This window comes from Nerophis ophidion, linkage group LG21 (assembly GCF_033978795.1).
Source record: "Nerophis ophidion isolate RoL-2023_Sa linkage group LG21, RoL_Noph_v1.0, whole genome shotgun sequence".
NCBI classification, from domain to species: domain Eukaryota; kingdom Metazoa; phylum Chordata; class Actinopteri; order Syngnathiformes; family Syngnathidae; genus Nerophis; species Nerophis ophidion.
In genome coordinates this window covers 9412162-9432856 of record NC_084631.1, presented here as the reverse complement: position 1 = coordinate 9432856, position 20695 = coordinate 9412162, and the positions used below count along the sequence as shown (strand labels likewise).

The window sequence follows — 20695 nt, the reverse complement described above, 5'->3', positions numbered from 1 at the left end:
TTCTGGAAGGAGGAAAACGGTGGCTGATGACGTCATCAAGGGTAGTTTATTTATAACTGACATTTTTATTCCACCATGGCACGTTTTTTTTGTATATATTTCGACATTGTTGGAATGGAATTATCAATGTCTAACATGATGTAGAAAGGGCTTGTTTGGGACTACACGGTTGTCATGGTAACGCAGCCCCAACATTACATTTTGTGACCTGCTTACACTCCACAAACTGCTTCCAGATCAGCTCGTTAAAAGCGCAGCATTCCTCAGCAGAGACGTCATGTGCAGCTGGTGTCCAGACGCTCAGGACGACTGCTGGGGCCCTGAGGGGGTGTGGCCAGGGGCTGAGATGGAGTCCACTTCCTCAAAGACAAAACGAAGCTGGGACTGGTGGACCTCAGTCGACTTCGTCGTCATCGTCCTCGTCGTCTTCGTGAGAGTGCAGAGGCTCTTCTAGCGCCCCTCGCTGTTGGATGGCCACCATGCCACTCAGCACGGCGTAGGACAACATGGCGCCCAGAGCCACCAGCAGTGACAGGAACTGCTTCCTGCGCTTATTCGGCACCTGCTCGTGGTCTTTAGTCTCGGCCGGACTGGACGTCCTCTGACCGGAGTTGTCTGTGGACACATGGAGGCGGGTTGTTAGGACTGAAGATGCCGCTGTCACGCCAAATGTCTTCCCCCTACAAAAACCTTCCCCCCTATTTACTTCCGGGGTCATGAATAATACAGACGTTTTGTTAACGCTATATTATAAACAAAATTACAAAAACTATTAAAAAAACAATTTACAAACACAAGCTATGGGATGACGTAAGAGGAAACGTGACCCCGGAAGTAAATCCCATCCCAAGGCTTGTTTGTAAATTGTTTTTTATTTTTTTTATTTTTTATAATATAGCGTTAAGAAAAAGTCTGTATTTTTATAATATAGCTTTATATTTTTAGAATATAGCGTTAACAAAACGTCTGTATTAATCATGACCCCGGAAGTAAATGGGGGGAGGTTTTTGTAAGGGGGAAGAAATTTGGCGTGACACCACCATCGTGCCTGCTGAGGTGGTCCTTACGGGGGAAGTAGATCAGCAGAATGTTGGTGCAGAAGTTGCTCAGGTTGTCCAGAGACTTCAGGTGCTCCTGCAGCTTGTTGTTAGGGAGTTTGCACTTGAAGATGGGCGCCAACGAGCCGAAGACGAAGGCGTCAAGGGACGACGGCCTGGACCGCAAACCACACCATCGTAACTAAGGATGTCCGATAATATCTGACTGCCGAAATTATCGGCCGATAAATGCTTTAAAATGTAATCTCGGAAATTATCGGTATCGGTTTCAGAAAGTAAAATTTATGATTTTCTAAAACGCTGCTGTGTACACGGACGTAGGAAAAATTCAGAGCGCCAATAAACCTTAAAAGGCACTGCCTTTGCGTACCGGCCCAGTCACATAATATCTACGACTCTTCACACACACAAGTGAATGCAAAGCATACTTGGTCAACAGCCATACAGGTCACACTGAGGGTTGCCATATAAACAACTTTAACACGGTTACAAATATGCACCACACTGTGAAGCCACACCAAACAAGAATGACAAACACATTTACGGAGAACAAATACCCAAAATCCCTTGCAGCACTAACTATTCCAGGACGCAACAATATACACCCTCCCCACAACCCCACACCATCGTAACTAAGGATGTCCGATAATATCTGACTGCCGAAATTATCGGCCGATAAATGCTTTAAAATGTAATCTCGGAAATTATCGGTATCGGTTTCAGAAAGTAAAATTTATGATTTTCTAAAACGCTGCTGTGTACACGGACGTAGGAAAAATTCAGAGCGCCAATAAACCTTAAAAGGCACTGCCTTTGCGTACCGGCCCAGTCACATAATATCTACGACTCTTCACACACACAAGTGAATGCAAAGCATACTTGGTCAACAGCCATACAGGTCACACTGAGGGTTGCCGTATAAACAACTTTAACACGGTTACAAATATGCACCACACTGTGAAGCCACACCAAACAAGAATGACAAATATTTCGGGAGAACACCCGCACCGTAACACAACATAAACAAAACAGAACAAATACCCAAAATCCCTTGCAGCACTAACTATTCCAGGACGCAACAATATACACCCTCCCCACAACCCCGCCCACCTCAACCTCCCCATGATCTCTCAGTGAGAGCATGTCCCAAATTCCAAGCTGCTGTTTTGAGGCATCCATCCATCCATCTTCTACCGCTTAATCACTTTTAAGGCATGTTAAAAAAAATATTGCCCTTTGTGACTTCAATAATAAATATGGCAGTGCCATGTTGGCATTTTTTTCCATAACTTGAGTTGATTTATTTTGGAAAACTTTGTTACATTGTTTAATGCATCCAGCGGTGCATCACAACAAAATTAGGCATAATAATGTGTTAATTCCACGACTGTATTTGTCGGTATCGGTTGATATCGGAATCGGTAATTAACACATGGACAATATCGGAATATTGGCAAAAAAGCAATTATCGGACATCTCTAATCGTAACCAAGGCCCATCATCATCACACACATGACGGGGATTTGACTTACGAGTCTCCAAAGAAGAACTTGTGCTGGCCAAGTCTCTGAGCCAGGAGGTTCATGCAGTCGACAGCATCTCGGAACAACTGAAACACAAATGCCAACATGCTAAAAAGAAGTGCTATAATGGCGGCATCACATTAGTAGACATCATGGCCGTCTGAAGGGGCGGCGCTTTAAAGGGGAACTACGCTTTTTTCCCCCAATCCTTATGCAAGACAAAAACACACGTTTGTTTAAATGCACTCTGACTAGTAAATAAATGTTGGCAAGAGTCAGCTGACAATAGAGCTGATGTGAGTCGCTCTAATCTGCCTATAAAGCACTCTATAAATAATAAAAACCTCCATCAAGGTTTTATACGCATGCTATAAATATATATGTGGTAAGCAAAAATTCCTGGTAATTCCGGGCAACGTTCCCTCTCAGGTGCTCATGCGTCCTCTGCCCACGGCAATTCTATGCCGCGCACAAAATCCAATAAAAAAAAGGAGCCATTTTTAAAGTAACTGACTACGGGAGGCCACAATAGTTTTCGTTATCACTGTTCAAATATTTTAACGTCTGTCGAGACGCTTTAAGGAGGACAAGAATTCCATCGATCACTTTATTGAGCAAAACTCTTTATGACCAAAAACATCACTAAACAATTTCCATCCAGCAAAGCTGGTCATTTTCTGCCGTACAAAACAGACCAAAACCAACTTTTCCATCCGTCATATCAACAGCAGCCGCTCGCTCTTTCTCACTTGTGTCAACACATGCACATATGGCACTGAGCCAGTGATGCGTTTACAGCCACACAAAAAGTCGGACATTTCCAACACCGCACATTAGGTGTAATTCCAGGTCGTTACACTATGAGTTACCAATCAAATGTGTGCTCATTCTACTGTCATTTATTAAGAATCTTAATTTATAAATATTAATCATGAAATGCTGTTATTATATTAAAGAAATACTAATAAAAATATATATATTTTACAAAAGGAAAGTTACAAGAATGTACACATGATCCAGTGCTTCCATCTCATTGTGCAATATGTGAATGGTTTAATGGGAACTAAATGCGATATCTGAAAGGGGTACAAATGATTTCCAAAGCAGGACCCCCACCCAGACATACAATACTAGAACACCGCTCATGAAAAACAATATTTGTTGTTCTTCTCAGTGGGCCAAAACACTTATATTAGAAAATGATCACATGGAAGTGACTGCTGTCATTTGATTATAATAATAAGAAATGTAACTTGTTATTTAGTCAGGTTTGGGACAGGTGTGCTGCAGGTGTGCACGTCTGATGTTGCTTACATGTGCTCCAAAGAATCCTCATGGAGTTTTACCGTTTGCTCACACACATGAAAAATTAGAGGGAACATCGATTCCGGGTAATATGGTGTTTTGTTGAAGTCATACCATACACTATAAAAATGGGACTCATTACCTGCCTGCTTGACACTCAGCATCAAGGGGTTGGAATTGGGGGTTAAATCACCAATAATGATTCCCGGGCGTGGCCACAGCTGCCGCTCACTGCTCCCCTCACCTCCCAGGGGGTGAACAAGGGGATGGGTCAAATTCAGAGGACAAATTTCACCACATCTAGTGTGTGTGTGACAATCATTGATACTTTAACTTAAACGGGAAACACATTGACTTGAATGTCTTACAAGAGTGTGGATGGGCAACGGTTTGAATCAGGTGAGAAATGTGGTGGTTGCAGAACTGTGAAAATCGCCTTTCATTTGAATGGGAATTTCCTGGAAATTTGGGAATGTTGGAAAAACCGGGACATTTTTAAAATCAAGATAATATCACTATTGTCCTAGCTCAGGGGCGCTCACACTTTTTCTGCAGGCGAGCTACTTTTCAATTGACCAAGTCGAGGAGATCTACCTCATTCCTATTTATAATTTATATTTATTTATTTATGAAAGAGACATTTTTGTTAACAAGTTAATGGTGTTTAATGATAATACAAGCATGTTTAACACACATATATTCCTTTCTTTCATGAAGACAAGAATATAAGTTGGTGTATTACCTGATTCTGATGACTTGCATTGATTGGAATCAGACAGTAATGATGATAACGCCCACATTTTCAAATGGAGGAAAAAAAAAGTCCTCCTTTCTGTCCAATACCACATGAAAGTGGTTGGTTTTTGGCATCTAATTCATCCAGCTTCCATACACTTTACAAGAAAAACATTGGCGGCAAATTCCGTAGCTTGCTTGATTGACATTCACGGCACCCGAGGGTCTTGTGAGATGACGCTGGCTGCTGCCAGTTCATTATTATGAAAAAATGACAGAGAGGAAGGCGAGAAACACTTTTTATTTCAACAGACTTTCGCGCCGTCCCTTCCGTCAAAACTCTAGAGGCCGACTGCACATTTCCTATCTTCACAATAAAAGCCCTGCTCCATGCTGCCTGCGCTAACAAAATAAGAGTCTCGGAAAACTGGTGTGCACAAGTGATGTGCACGCCAGCTTTCTGAGGGATCGCTTGTGCACGCCAGTTTTCCGAGACTCTGTATTTAGTTAGCGCAGGCAGCATGAAGCAGGGCTTTTATTGTGAAGATAGGAAATGTGCAGTCGGCCTTTAGAGTTTTGACGGAAGGTACGGCGCGAGAGTCTGTTGAAATAAAAAGTGTTTCTCGCCTTCCTCTCGGTCATATTTTCATAATAATGATCTTGCAGCAGCCAGCGTCATCTCACAAGACCCTCCGGTACCGTGAATGTCATTTAAGTGATGTCTTGGTGAAGATTGATGATCACTAATTTTTAGGTCTATTTTTTTTAAAAGCCTGGCTGGAGATCGACTGACACACCCCCCGCGGTCGACTGGTAGCTCGCGGTCGACGTAATGGGCACCCCTGTCCTGGATGATGTGAATGGGTTGGTGTTGGAATCTTTTAACTCGGTGGAGAAATGTTGACGTAGTAAGATTTTGTAATTCTTTCCAGCCATCCATTTTCTACCGCTGGTCCCTTTTCGGGGTCGTGGGGGGTGCTTGAGCCTATCTCAGGCGCATTCAGACGGTAGGCGTGGTACCGTGGACAAGTCGCCACCTCTTCGCAGTATTTTGTAATTGAGAATTGGAATTTCGTGAAAAACGTGAATTTATAAAAATATAAATAATATCATGTTGATTGGCAACACTAAAATTGGCCCTAGTGTGTGAATGTTGTCTGTCTATCTGTGTTGGCCCTGTGATGAGGTAGCGACTTGTCCAGGGTGTACTCCGCCTTCCGCCCGATTGTAGCTGAGATAGGCACCAGCGCCCCCCGCAGCCCCAAAGGGAATAAGCGGTAGGTAGCAAATGGATGGATGGATGGATTGGTAAATAATATCACAATTGTCCTAGATCATGGGTGTCAAACTCTGGCCCGCGGGCCAAATTTGGCCCACTGTGTAATTTCATTTGGCCCTTGAGGCAATATCAAATTAACATTAGAGCTGGCCCACCGGTATTATCACCGCATTCACCGCTAATAATCATACTTGCCAACCTTCCCGATTTTCCTGTGAGACTCCCAAATTTCAGTGCCCCTCCCGAAAATCTCCCGGGGCAAGCATTCTACTGAATTTCTCCTGATTTCCACCCGGATAACAATATTGGGGGCGTGCCGTGATGGCACTGCCTTAGACGTCCTCTACAACCTGTCGACACGTCCGCTTTTCCTCCATACAAACAACGTGCCAGCCCAGTCATATAATATATGCAGCTCCTACACACACACTTAAGTGAATGCAAGGCATACTTGGTCAACAGCCATACAGGTCACACTGAGGGTGGGCGTATAAACAACTTTAACACTGCTACAAATATGCGCCACACTGTGAACCCACACCAGACAAAAATGACAAACACATATTTCGGGAGAACAACCGCAACGCAACACAACATAAACACAACAGAACAAATACTCAGAACCCCTTGCAGCACTGACTCTTCCGGGACGCTACAATATATACCCCCACGCCCCACCTCATTATTTTATTTTCAAATGTATTAGCCTGTGGAAACATGTAATGTTGATATTTACCTCAGAAGGATGCAAATAGAAATGAGGCATTACAGTTTTTTATTTAAATTTTATTTGTTTTTACCATTGATGTTTTTTGGTTTTGTTTTCTGAAAGTTGATTTTGCATTATAAAGTTATATAAGCGTTTGTTCCATATTGAGTGTTAAAGCAAATAAGTGTAGCAAACTGAGCAATAATGAAGGTTTTATTCATGCACTTTTTCTTGCTACTTCAAGGCTTAAATGTTTGATTAATTCGTTATTGATATTTCATTTTCAAATGTTTTATTAGCCTGTGAAAAAAGTTTAATTCGACATTTACCTCAGAAGGCTGCAAATAGAAAAGAGGCATTTATTTTTTATTCAAATTTTATTTGATATGCAGTTGATATTTTGTAATTATTATTTGAAAGTGGATTTTGCATGTCACTATAAAGTTATATAAGCCTTGCTTGTTCAATATTCAATGCAAAACTTGTTTGGGTCCCCATTAAAAGTTTCATTTGTTTAACCTTGGGCCACGGCTTTGTTCACTTTTACATTTTGGCCCCCTCTGTATTTGAGTTTGACACCCCTGTCCTAGATTGTATGAATGGGTTGGTGTTGGAATGTTTTGACTTGGTTGAGAAATATAGATGTACTAACACTTTGTAATTGAGACTTGGTATTTCTGAATTCCTGGAATTTCGGGAAAACCAGATTTTTTTTTTTAAATATAGGTAATATCACAATCAACGTTCCCTCTAAGGTGCGTGCCTGCGCAATTGCGCACTGCTCATGGGTCCTCTGCGCACAAAAAATTAATACCGCGCAGAAAATCAAAAATCCCATCTGAACTTTAAACAAAATAATCACATTACAATTTATTCTTTATGATTTTGTAATGCAACTCTATGAGAGACAAGTGACAACAAGAGTGGCCCCGATGAATAAAACAATCTTTGTCAACACAGTTCAATTGTCGTCTGTCGAGACACTTTACGGACAGGAATTCCATCAATCACTTTATTGAGCAAAACTGTTTGCAACCACCCCAAAAACATGAGTAAAAAAAAACTTTTATCTGTAAAAACTGGTAATTTTCTGCCATACAAACCAGGCTTAAACCAACTTTGTTATCCATCGTTTCAACAGAAGCCGCTCGCTCTCTCACCTGCACCAACACAAGCACTCATGGCACTTAGCCAGTGTTGCGTTTATGGCCACACAAAAAGTCGGACAACCCCAACGCTACACAATGTGTAAATGCCAGGTTGTAATACTCTGACTCCTCTAATCAGATGTGTGCTTATTTTACTGCCACTTATAAGAATGTTAATATAAGGATATTTTTCATGAAATATTGTCACTAGAATAAATAAATAAATAAATAAATGCTAATAAAAAGATGTATTTTACAGACAGAAAGTGACAGGAACTAAATGTAATCTCCGAAAGGGGTAACATTTCTTTTAAAGGCAGGACCCGCAGCCAGACATACAATACTAGCACATAGTTCACGAAAAACATGTTTTTTTTGTTAGTCATCGAAAGAGGGCAAGATCACTTATATCAGAAAATTATTTTAATAAAACATTTAAATTGTTATGATGTCAGGTTTGGGACAGGTGTGACGCTGGTGTGGCCACAGTGTGCACGTCTGATGTTGCTCAGGGAGTTTGTGCGTTTGCTCACACACATGACAAATTACAGCGAACATTGATCACAATTGTCCTAGATCATGGGTGTCAAACTCTGGCCCGCCGTTTAATATCATTTGGCCCTTGAGGCAATATCAAATTAACATTAGAGCTGTCCCGCCGGAAACACCAAATTTACCGCTAATACTCATACTTGCCAACCCTCCCGATTTTCCCGGGAGATTACCGAAGTTTAGTGCCCTTCCCGAAAATCTCCCTGGGCAACCATTCTCCCGATTTCCACCCGGACAACAATATTGGGAGCGTGCCTTGAAGGCACTGCCTTTAGCGTCCTCTATAACATGTCGTCACGTCCTCTTTTCTTCCATATAAACAGTGTGCCGGCCAAGTCACATAATATATGCGGCTTTCACACACACATATGCGAATGCCATGCATACTTGGTCAACAGCCATACAGGTCACACTGAGGGTGGCCATATAAACAACTTTAAAATTGTTACAAATAAGTTCCACACTGTGAACCCACACCAAACAAGAATGACAAAACACATTTCGGGAGAACACCTGCACCGTAACACAACATAAACACAACAGAACAAATACCCAGAAACCCTTGGAGCACTAACTCTTATGGAACGCTACAATATACACCCCCCCGTTACCACCAAACCCCGCCCTCCTCGTTTTTATTTTATTTTCTAATTTATTAGCCTTTTAATTAAATTTTAATTAATATACCACTGATGTTTTTTCGTTTGTTTTTTGAAAGTTGATTTTGCGCTATTACGTTATGTAAGCTCTGCCTGTTCCATGGGAGGAAGCCAGAGTACCCGGAGGGAACCCACGCAGTCACGGGGAGAACATGCAAACTGCACACAGAAAGATCCCGATCCCGGTATTGAACCCAGGATTACTCAGGACCTTTGTATTGTGAGGCAGATGCACTAACCCCTGTTGCACCGTGCTGCCCTATTTAAGCCTTGCTTGTTCAATATTCTTTGCAAAACTAGTTTGGGTCCCTATTAAAAGGTTAATTTGTTCAACCTTGGCCCGCGGATTTGTTCAGTTTTAAATTTTGGCCCACTCTGTATTTGAGTTTGACACCCCTGTCCATCCATCCATCCATTTTCTACCGCTTATTCCCTTTCGGGGTCGCGGGGGGCGCTGGCGGCTATCTCAGCTACAATCGGGTGGAAGGCAGGGTACACCCTGGACAAGTCGCCACCTCATCACAGGGCGACACCCCTGTCCTAGATGATAAATGGGGCGGTGTTGGAATTTTTTGACACGTTTGAGAAATGTCGATGTGGTAACACTTTGTAACTGAGACTTGGTATTTCGGGATTCCTGGAATTTTTCGAGACAACTGGGAATTTTTAATGCAAAAAAAAAAGTACCTTTGATGTCCCAACTAAGTGGAACGTTTTAATGGTGGAATAGGTTGAGAAATGTAAAAAGACAAGACGAAAGAAAAAAGGGTAGAAATAGGGCTTTAGAAAACTTAGAATTTTGGAAATTCCTGGAATTTTTTGGGAATTTGGAAAATAGTTGTAGTCTGAATGTCTGGGGTGAGTGGATTGTGTGGATGGTGGAACAGTTTGAATCCGGTGAGAAATTTAGGAATTGTGCAAGCTTGAAAATTAACCCATTAATTTTAAATGGGAAAAATGTCCCGGAAAACCCAGAATTTCTGGTAATCTCGGATATTTGTGAAAATCAAAATATGGTTGCTCTCGATTTCCGGCCGAGCCATACGTTTTGATACTTGAACGGTTCCGATCAGATGAAAATTGGGGGAGCTGTGGGAAGTGGAAGTTGTTTCTGTCCATGTTGATGGGCTCATATTGCCCTTCCCATTTGAAGCTGAAACGGGACATCGGGCTTTGTAACCATGTTTTTTGTTACTTTGCAGCACTTCTCACTTGCGAGTCACGTGCTTCCTGTGTGTGTAAAGTAGCGGTCTCCGCCCACCGAGACAAAGATTGTGGATGATTGAAAGAGGGCTCACTGCGTTCAGTTAATTCTACTGTTAAATAAACGTGGCTAATACTCTGGTCACAACATGTAAATGGAGTATTGTTGGCGATGTTTGGATGTTTTTTAGTGGGTTTCACCGGCGCGATAGACGCAAAGACGTCATGACTCCCCTTATCTCAATTGTTAGCTGACTCTTGGTAGCATTTATTTACGAGTCGGAACGCATATGCATAATGCCTTACATTGTGAATGATAGACAGAATCCCCCACCCCAAAAAGTGTGGTTACCCTTTAAAGTCCAGTAGAAAAAGGGCTTTGTTGCTGACTTATTTGTTCCACTGCACAATTTTCCAAGATCCACTGGAAGGACTTCTCCTTTCCAGGGCGTCAGACATGGAAAAAATGTGGGCCGAGCAGCTGGAGGCGTCTCCTCTTCGGCGCGAAAAAAGTGCCAAATTCCAAAAACACACTGTGTGGACTCAGTTTGGGCTATATTTTGTCATTCAAAAAATATATATATATCTTAAATGTAATCAGCTTTATAAAGTGGTCTTTAAAAAGTGGTTGATTTTTGATATGTTCACATGACATCATAATAAATGTTGATGTCATCGTTTAAGAGGTTGTAAAGTAAAACACACTAATAATAGCTTATTTTGTACAGACTAGGGTTGTCTAGATACCGGTACCAAAATATATTTCTATACTTTTCAAAACAGGGGTGATGACAAACATTTTTATTAATGCTTTTATTTTGTCAGATAATCTTATGATACATTGAACATATGTTTCTTATTGCAATCAAACAACAGTTGTGTTATTAAATATAGTGAACAACTTCTCTTTTGGTACTAAGTAAGCATACAAGACTCCTAATTGTCTGCTGATGTATGAACTAACATATTGTTTTATTTCTTATTCTATTATTTTGTCAAAATGATGATGGATTATTAATCTACTTGTTCATTCACTGTTAATATCTGCTTAATTTCAGTTTTAACATGTTCTCTCTACAATTCTGTTCTAATGTACTAATCACTTATTCTTCTCATTTGATACTTTACATTAGTTTTGGCCGATAATACAAATATGTGTATGAATCCGATACCAAGAAGTTACAGGATCATACATTGGTCATAATTAAAGTTGTCCTGTATCCAGGGACGTATTTCATGACTTTATAAACAATTAAAAACTAAGATTTAGTGATAAAAACTAGGGCTGCGAATTTTTGGGTGTCCCACGATTCGATTCAATATCGATTCTTGGGGTCACGATTCCATTCAAAATCGATTTTTTTTTTCAATTCAACACGATTCTCGATTCAAAAAATTTTTTTTTTTTCCCGATTTAAAAGGATTCTCTATTCATTCAATACATAGGATTTCAGCAAGATCTACCCGTCTGTTGACATGCAAGCAGAGTAGTAGATTTTTGTAAAAAGCTTTTATAATTGTAAAGGACAATGTTTTATCAACTGATTGCAATAATGAAAATTTGTTTTAACTATTAAACTCTCTCTGCCGACTCTGGTTCCCCCTCCATCCTCATCCTCCTCGACCTCAGTGCTGCCTTCGACACCATCAACCACTCCATCCTCCTATCACGCCTCCACTCCTCCCTTGGTTTATCTGGCACTGCCCTCTCCCGGATGAAATCCTACCTCTCTGACCGTCAGCAATTCATCTTAACCAACAACTGCACCTCCTCCACTTCCCCAGTCACCCACGGCGTCCCCGAGGACTCAGTACTTGGCCCCCAACTCTTCACCATCTACCTCCTACCCCACGGTCAGATCCTCCGCCACCATGGCCTTCAATTTCACTGCTATGTCGACGACACACAACTACACCTTTCCAGCACGACTATCACCACAGCCATCCACTCCACCCGCCTCACAGACATATAAACCTGGATACAAAAAAACTTTCTAAAACTCAACTGCAACAAATCTGAAATAATCATCATTGGCCACTCAGGACTTTTCATTAAACATCGACTGCTCACTTGTCACTACCTCCACCAACTCTAATAAAGTTGTTTTTATCCTCCCTCCTCCCCACACACACACACATGTAAAGCGACTTTGAGTATTTAAAAAAGCGCTATATAAATCCCAGGTGCTATTGTTATTATTATTATTCGATTTTTGTAAAAAGCTTTTATAATTGTAAAGGACAATGTTTTATCAACTGATTGCAATAATGTAAATTTGTTTTAACGATTAAACGAACCAAAAATATGACTTATTTTATGTTTGTTAAAATATTGGACACAGTGTGTTGTCAAGCTTATGAGATGCGATGCAAGTGTAAGCCACTGTGACACTATTGTTCTTTTTTTTTATTTTTATAAAAGTCTAAAGATAATGTCAATGATGGATTTTTTAATCACTGCTATGCTGAAATTATAACTAATATTGATACTGTTGTTTATAATATTCATTTTTGTTTCACTACTTTTGGTTTGTTCTGTGTCGTGTTTGTGTCTTCTCTCAATTGCTCTGTTTATTGCAGTTCTGAGTGTTGCTGGGTCAGGTTTGGTTTTGGAATTGGATTGCATTGTTATGGTATTGCTGTGTAGTGGTTTGTTGGATTGTTAAAAAAATAAAACTAATAATAATTTAAAAATGAGAATCGATTCTGAATCGCACAACGTGAGAATCGCGATTCTAATTCCATCCATTTTCTACCGCTTATTCCCTTTTGGGGTTGCGGGGGGTGCTGGCGCCAATCTCAGCTACAATCGGGCGGAAGGCGGTGTACACCCTGGACAAGTCGCCACCTCATCACAGGGCCAACACAGATAGACAGACAACATTCACACTCACATTCACACACTAGGGCCAATTTAGTGTTGCCAATCAACCTATCCCCAGGTGCATGTCTTTGGAGGTGGGAGGAAGCCGGAGTACCCGGAGGGAACCCACGCATTCACAGGGAGAACATGCAAACTCCACACAGAAAGATCCCGAGCCTGGATTTGAACCCAGGACTGCAGGACCTTCGTATTGTGAGGCAGACACACTAACCCCTCTGCCTCCGTGAAGCCGCGATTCTAATTCAAATCGATGTTTTCCCACACCCCTAATAATAACAATATTAATGTAATCATTGTAGTATCCACTATATACGGCTCTTGTACTTGGTATCGTTAGAGTCAACATTTGTATAGATTTGTTTACATTCAGGAGCACTAGCTTGATGTAAGCGGGTAGTTATTGTTTCCTCCGGTGTGAAGTGAAGCATGTGAAGTGAAGTGAATTATATTTATATAGCGCTTTTCTCTAGTGACTCAAAGCGCTTTACATAGTGAAACCCAATATCTAAGTTACACTTAAACCAGTGTGGGTGGCACTGGGAGCAGGTGAGTAAAGTGTCTTGCCCAAGGACACAACGGCAGTGACTAGGATGGCGGAAGCGGGAATCGAACCTGCAACCCTCAAGTTGCTGGCACGGTCGCTCTACCAACCGAGACATTTGTGATTTAGGGCTATATAAATAAACATTGATCGATTGATTGATTGATTAGCTATTCCTCGTCCTGCAGGCATGATACTTGCAAGAAACATACTTTGTCACCATGGAGGTGATGATTAGTGATTTAGAAGTAGCTAAAACACTGTGGAGGGTCATTAGCCCCTATCTATGTGTGTTTCAAAGCATTGCTTGCAGAGAGCTTTTAGCTTTATTGTTATTTTTCAAGCCAAAATATGTCCATTCTTCTTCTCCTGTTTCTGCTTGTAAGTGCTTTGTGTGTGAGTTGACTCACATGCGGCACGGCTCACATTACCAGCAATGTAAAAAGTACTGGTATTTTTCAAAGGCAGTATAGTACCTTTTTTTAAATTCATCGGCACCGCAATACTCTATTAGTACCGGTATACCATGCAACCTGCTCAGTTGCCTTGTGGTTAGAGTGTCAGCCCTGAGATCGGTAGGTCATGAGTTCAAACCCCGGCCGAGTCATACCAAAGACTATAAAAATGGGACCCCGCTTAACACTCAGCATCAGGGTTTGGACTTAGGGGTTAAATCACCAAAATGATTCCTTGCCTCACTGCTCTTGTACAGAGAATATTATTCTTCAGAAAGGACACAAAACAGGTTCCCTCGGATTGGCTCTGACCAGGAGACAGTAGGCGTTGAGAGTGACCAATCAGAAAGAAAGGGATTCTGCGCGCAATGAAAAATAAGCCACGTGTGTTTTTATTTGTATTATTTTCTCCTGCTCACCTCCTTCTCCAGCTCTTCGTTGGCCTCCAAGCTGTCGTCTCCCCGCAGCAGGCGAAGTTTGTCCAGTTGGTGGCGCTGCATGCGCCCCGGCATGAACAAGCAGAGCGGGAAGGGCATGTGCTCGGCGTACCAGCGGCGAGTCACTTCCATGTAGTTCTTTGGCTCCACCCAGTGGGCGTACAGCTAGCGGAGCAGAGAGAAGTCACGTGGGGGTTTTGTGCCTTTGTCTCGCGCCACAATGGAACTCACCACCGCCGGCACCAGCTTCTCCTCCAGCAGCGAGATGAACGCCAGGCTGTCGGCGCCTTCCTTCGCTGACAGGTCGTAGTCCGCGTTGTATTTCTGGAAAACACGTAACCCGTGAGGAACGCCGGTGCTAGGCAAACAATGATCTGAGCGATGTCGGCGAGGTTGAGAGCCGCAGCCTGATGGGTAATAACTAGAGATGTCCGATAATGACTTTTTTGCAGATATCCGATTAATTACCGATTCCGATATCAACCAATACCGATATATACAGTCGTGGAATGAACACGTTATTATGCCTAATTTTGTTGTGATGCCCCGCTGGATGCATTAAACCAGTGGTTCTCAAATAGGGGTACGTGTACCCCTAGGGGTGCTTGAAGGTATGCCAAGGGGTACGTGAGATTTTTAAAAATATTCTAAAAATATCAACAATTCAAAAATCCTTTATAAATATTTTTATTGATTAATACTTCAACAAAATATGAATGTAAGTTCATAAACTGTGAAAAAAAAACACAACAATGCAATATTCAGTGTTGACAGCTAGATTTTTTGTGGACATGTTCCATAAATATTGATGTTAAAGATTTCTTTTTTTTTGTGAAGAAATGTTTTGAATTAAATTCATGAATCCAGATAGATCTCTATTACAATCCCCAAAGAGGGCACTTTAAGTTGATGATTACTTCTATGTGTAGAAATTGTTATCTATAATTGAATCACTTGTTTACTTTTCAACAAGTTTTTAGTTATTTTTATATATGTTTTTTGAAAATAGCTCAAGAAAGACCACTACAAATGAGCAATATTTTGCACTGTTATACAAGTTAATAAATCAGAAACTGATGACATAGTGCTGTATTTTACTTCGTTATCTCTTTTTTCAACCAAAAATGCTTTGCTCTGATTAGGGGGTACTTCAATTAAAAAAATGTTCACAGGGGTACATCACTGAAAAAAGGTTGAGAACCACTACATTAAACAATGTAACAAGGTTTTCCAAAATAAATCAACTCAAGTTATGGAAAAAAATGCCAACATGGCACAGCCATATTTATTATTGAAGTCACAGAGTGCATTATTTTTTTTAACATCCCTCAAAACAGCAGCTTGGAATTTGGGACATGCTCTCCCTGAGAGAGCACGAGGAGGTTGAGGCGGGCGGGGTTGGGGGGGGAGGTTGAGGTGGGGGGTGTATATTGTAGCGTCCCGGAAGAGTTAGTGCTGCAAAAGGTTCTGGGTATTTGTTATGTTGTGTTTATGTTATGTTACGGTGCGGATTTTCTCCGTAAATGTGTTTGTCATTCTTGATTGGTGTGGGTTCACAGTTTGGCGCATATTTGTAACAGTGTTAAAGTTGTTTATACGGCCACCTTCAGTGTGACCTGTATGGCTGTTGACCAAGTATGTGTTGCATTCACTTGTGTGTGTGAAAAGCCGTAGATATTATGTGATTGGTCCGGCACGCAAAGGCAGTGCCTTTAAGGTTTACTGGCGCTCTGTACTTCTCCCTACTTCTGCGTACCACTCCGTACAGCAGCGTTTTAAAAAGTCATACATTTTACTTTTTAAAAACCGATAATGATAATTTCCGATATTACATTTTAAAGCATTTATCGGCCGATAATATCGGCAGTCCGAAATTATTGGACATCTTTAGTAATAATAGCAAAAATGTGCTTCTCTGATGTCCTCGTGAGGAATCAGGGATTAACAGTGAAGGTAGAAATGCTGGCTACTGACCTGTTTCCTCAGGTGGATGATGATGTCAGAGGGTCTGGACAGGATCTCCTTCTGAGTGGTCCTCAAGGCAGGAAAGCAACCTGAACAGGACAGAGTTTGACGATGAACAAAACGCTCCCTGGAGTTTGATGTAGGAACCTAGCATGCATCTTACCGCCTGGACTCCTCCATGGGTTGGACAACTTTTGAACTTTGAGAGGAGCGCCGGCGAACTGAGCGTACGCCTGTCAGGAAGACAACATGTCATCACTTCCTGTCCCACAGCAATAAACATCAACCTGGACCCTGGACACTAACATATTAATAGTAGCTTTTCAGCACTATTTTACTCCAACATTTGTTGTGCTAGCAGTGTTTTTCCAGCCATCTCGTGGTCGAGCATGAGTTTTATATGTAAGTATTAACAGTATTAACTTATACGACCCAATCCAAACAACTTCACACATAACACACCTCTTGCTCATTGAACTTTGCGGACATTATAAAACACATCCATGCGCCATGCATATATTAAAATGACACCCATGTAAATCCACTGTAATGCATAATGGGTGATATGCAAAACTCTCGGCACACATGTGGCACATTTTAGCTGCTTGATATTTTTGAATGATTACAAAACTTGACGGAGATGCTCACGGAAGTATGCAAGGTAGGAATCAAACTTTTACATGTAAAACAGCTGTGTAAACTTGATCACAAACAGCACAAAGTTGGAATAAATAATTAATGAAACAACTGAAGATAGTGTAGTGAATTCGAAATCAAATGTAATTAGATGCTTATTTATTTACACATATATTTGGTGTATAAATCAGTACACTAATTTAACATTAGTGTATACGTTAAATTAGTGTACTGATATATAATCGGTACACTAATTTAACACACACACATATATATACACACTTACACACATATATACATACATACATACATATATATATATATACATACATATACATATATATAAACACACACATACATATATATGTATGTGTATGTTAAATTAGTGTACTGATATATATATACATATATATATAGATGTATGTTAAATTAGTGTACTGATATATATATCAGTACACAAATTTAACATACACATGTATAAATACATATATATACATATATAATATATATATACATACAGTATATAATATATATATACACAGTATATGTATATAAATACATACATACATACATATACATACATACATACATACATACATACATATATATATATATATATATATATATTAGGGCTAGGCGATATATCCATATATACGATATATCGCGGGTTTGTCTCTGTGCGATATAGAAAATGACTATATCGTAATATTCGAGTATACGTTCTCTTCTGCGGGCGTTCACTTCAGGCTCTCTTCGCTCTTTCCTGTCTCTCCTTCTCACGGACAAGCAGGCGCACATTCTTACATACCGTATTTTTCCGAGTATAAGTTGCACCGGCCGAAAATGCATAATAAAGATGGAAAAAAACATATATACGTCGCATTTTTGGGGGAAATTTATTTGATAAAACCCAACACCAAGAATAGACATTTGAAAGGCAATTTAAAATAAATAAAGAATAGTGAACAACAGGCTGAATAAGTGTACGTTATATGAGGCATAAATAACCAACTGAGAAGGTGCCTGCTATGTTAACGTAACATATTATGGTAAGAGTCATTCAAATAACTATAACATATAGAACATGCTATACCTTTACCAAACAATCAGTCACTCCTAATCGCTAAATCCCATGAAATCTTATACGTCTAGTCTCTTACGTGAATGAGCTAAATAATACTATTTGATATTTTACGGTAATGTGTTAATAATTTCACACATAAGTCGCTCCTGAATATAAGTCGCACCGGCTAAACTATATAGTCGGAAAAATACGGTACGTCACTTACGTGTCCGCCCTCGCAGAGCAGAGAGGTAGCGGCGTGGCTAACGTTAGCTGCTAACGTAGCCGTACGAGAGAAAGAAGGTGCGGATCTGGTAACAAATAAAGGATGACTTAATTCCCCAATAAAAACAGCAGAGTTTCCATCGTCTGGCGGTGGTTCGGCTTCAAGTGGGAATATGTCGAACAGACAACCGTAATTTGTCAAGTGTGGGGAAAAAGCGTTGCTATAAAAAGTAGCATTACTGCTAATATGTAGCATCATTTGAAAAGTCACTCGCTAGAGAATGAAGAGAATTTCATAACCTTAGTAACATACCACATAGTGAAGGACGAATACTATTTGATTTCCTATTATGCAGCTCATTTTTATTTGACACTTAAAATGTCCCTGACTATCTTGCACTTTGTTTTGGAAATGACTTGAATGTTTGTGCCATTACTTAATAACTTTAATAAATACACTTTTGGTCAATTGACTTAGTTGTGATTTCCTTCTCTGCATGAAAGTTTAAAAATAGCATCCATTAGTGCAGTATGAAGAAGAATGTTTTAATGTAGACACATAGAATCATCATACTGCTGTGATTATGTGCATCAAGTGTTCATTCAAGGCCAAGGCAAAATATCGTAATATATATCGTATATCCCGATATGGCCTAAAAATATTGCGATATTAAAAAAAGGCAATATCGCCCAGCCAAATTATATATATATATATCAATCAATCAATCTTTACTTATATAGCCCTAAATCACTAGTGTCTCAAAGGGCTGTACAAACCACAACACAAACCACTAGGACATCCTCGGTAGAGCCCACATAAGGGCAAGGAAAACTCACACCCAGTGGGACGTCGGTGACAATGATGACCCAGTGGATTATATATATATATATATATATATATATATATATATATATATATATATATATATATATATATATATATATATATATATATATTAGGGATGTGGGAAAAAAATCGATTTGAATACGAATCGCGATTCTCACGTTGTGCGATTCAGATTCGATTCTCTTTTTTTTTTTTAATTACTTAAACAATTTTTTTTTTCTATTAAGCCAACAAACCAATACACAGCAATACCATAACAATACAATCCGATTCCAAAACCAAACCTGACCCAGCAACACTCAGAACTGCAATAACCTACTCAGTGGCCTTGTGGTTAGAGTGTCCGCCCTGAGATTGGTAGGTTGTGAGTTCAAACCCCAGCCGAGTCATACCAAAGACTATAAAAATGGGACCCATTACCTGCCTGCTTGGCACTCAGCATCAAGGGTTGGAATAGGGGGTTAAATCACCAAAAATGATTCCTGGGCGCGGCACCTCTGCTGCCCACTGCTCCCCTCACCTCCCAGGGGGTGATCAAGGGTGATGGGTCAAATGCAGAGAATAATTTCGCCACACCAAGAGCGTGTGTGACAATCATTGGTACTTTAACACTAAACAGAGCAATTGAGAGAAGACACAAACACGACAGAGAACAAACCAAAAGTAGTGAATCAAATATTAATATTATCAACAACAGTATTAATATTAGTTACAATTTCAGCATGGCAGTGATTAAAAATCCCTCATTGACATTATCATTAGACATTTATATATATATATATATACAAAAAAAAAAGAATAGTGTCAAAGTGGCTTACACTTGCATCGCATCTCATAAGCTTGACAACACACCGTGTCCAATGTTTTCACAAAGATAAAATAAGTCATATTTTTGGTTCGTTTAATAGTTAAAACAAATGTACATTATTGCAATCAGTTGATAAAACATTGTCCTTTACAATTATAAAAGCTTTTTAAAAAAAAAAATCTACTACTCTGGATGGATGGATGGTTATGTATGTGTATATATATATATATGTGTGTGTGTGTGTGTGTGTGTGTGCACATATACATAAGTGTATATATATATATTTAAATGTATAAGCTATATATATGTGTGTGTATAAATTGACTTTATATGCCATCGGCCATGTAAAAAGTCAAACAGTTGGGACAGAGGACACAGCTGAAAAAGTCTTGACGCAAAGTCAAACTTCACCGTGCATTCATTCGATCGTTAGCGTGCTAAGGCTAGCAATAGCAGCCGTGAACGTACAGGCACGTCGATCTCGGACCCACGGCCGCTGACTCTGTGGGTCGGTACAGTGTCGGTGCGAGTGGACTCACCAGAACCACCAGACACTCGGTGCTGACGGACGGCAGACCCCAGTCTCCTTCCCAGCAAAACAACTCGTCGGGCGCCTCCATTTGTTTTCCTTCAACCGGAAATTCAGACAACAATTTCCGTTTA

At 40.3% G+C, this 20695-nt stretch overlaps 1 protein-coding gene across 1 annotated transcript; it reads right to left on the bottom strand.

The window, feature by feature from the left end:
* Positions 1 to 27: 27 nt before the first annotated feature.
* On the bottom strand, positions 28 to 20695 carry mtx1a (metaxin 1a). The gene is made up of 8 exons (XM_061881827.1): positions 20572 to 20695; positions 16617 to 16686; positions 16463 to 16542; positions 14720 to 14812; positions 14471 to 14653; positions 2591 to 2667; positions 1068 to 1213; positions 28 to 615 (listed from the first exon to the last, which is right to left on the bottom strand). Exons 1-8 carry the CDS (start codon positions 20650 to 20652, stop codon positions 395 to 397), a joined length of 951 nt encoding a protein of 316 aa, XP_061737811.1. The 5' UTR covers positions 20653 to 20695; the 3' UTR covers positions 28 to 394.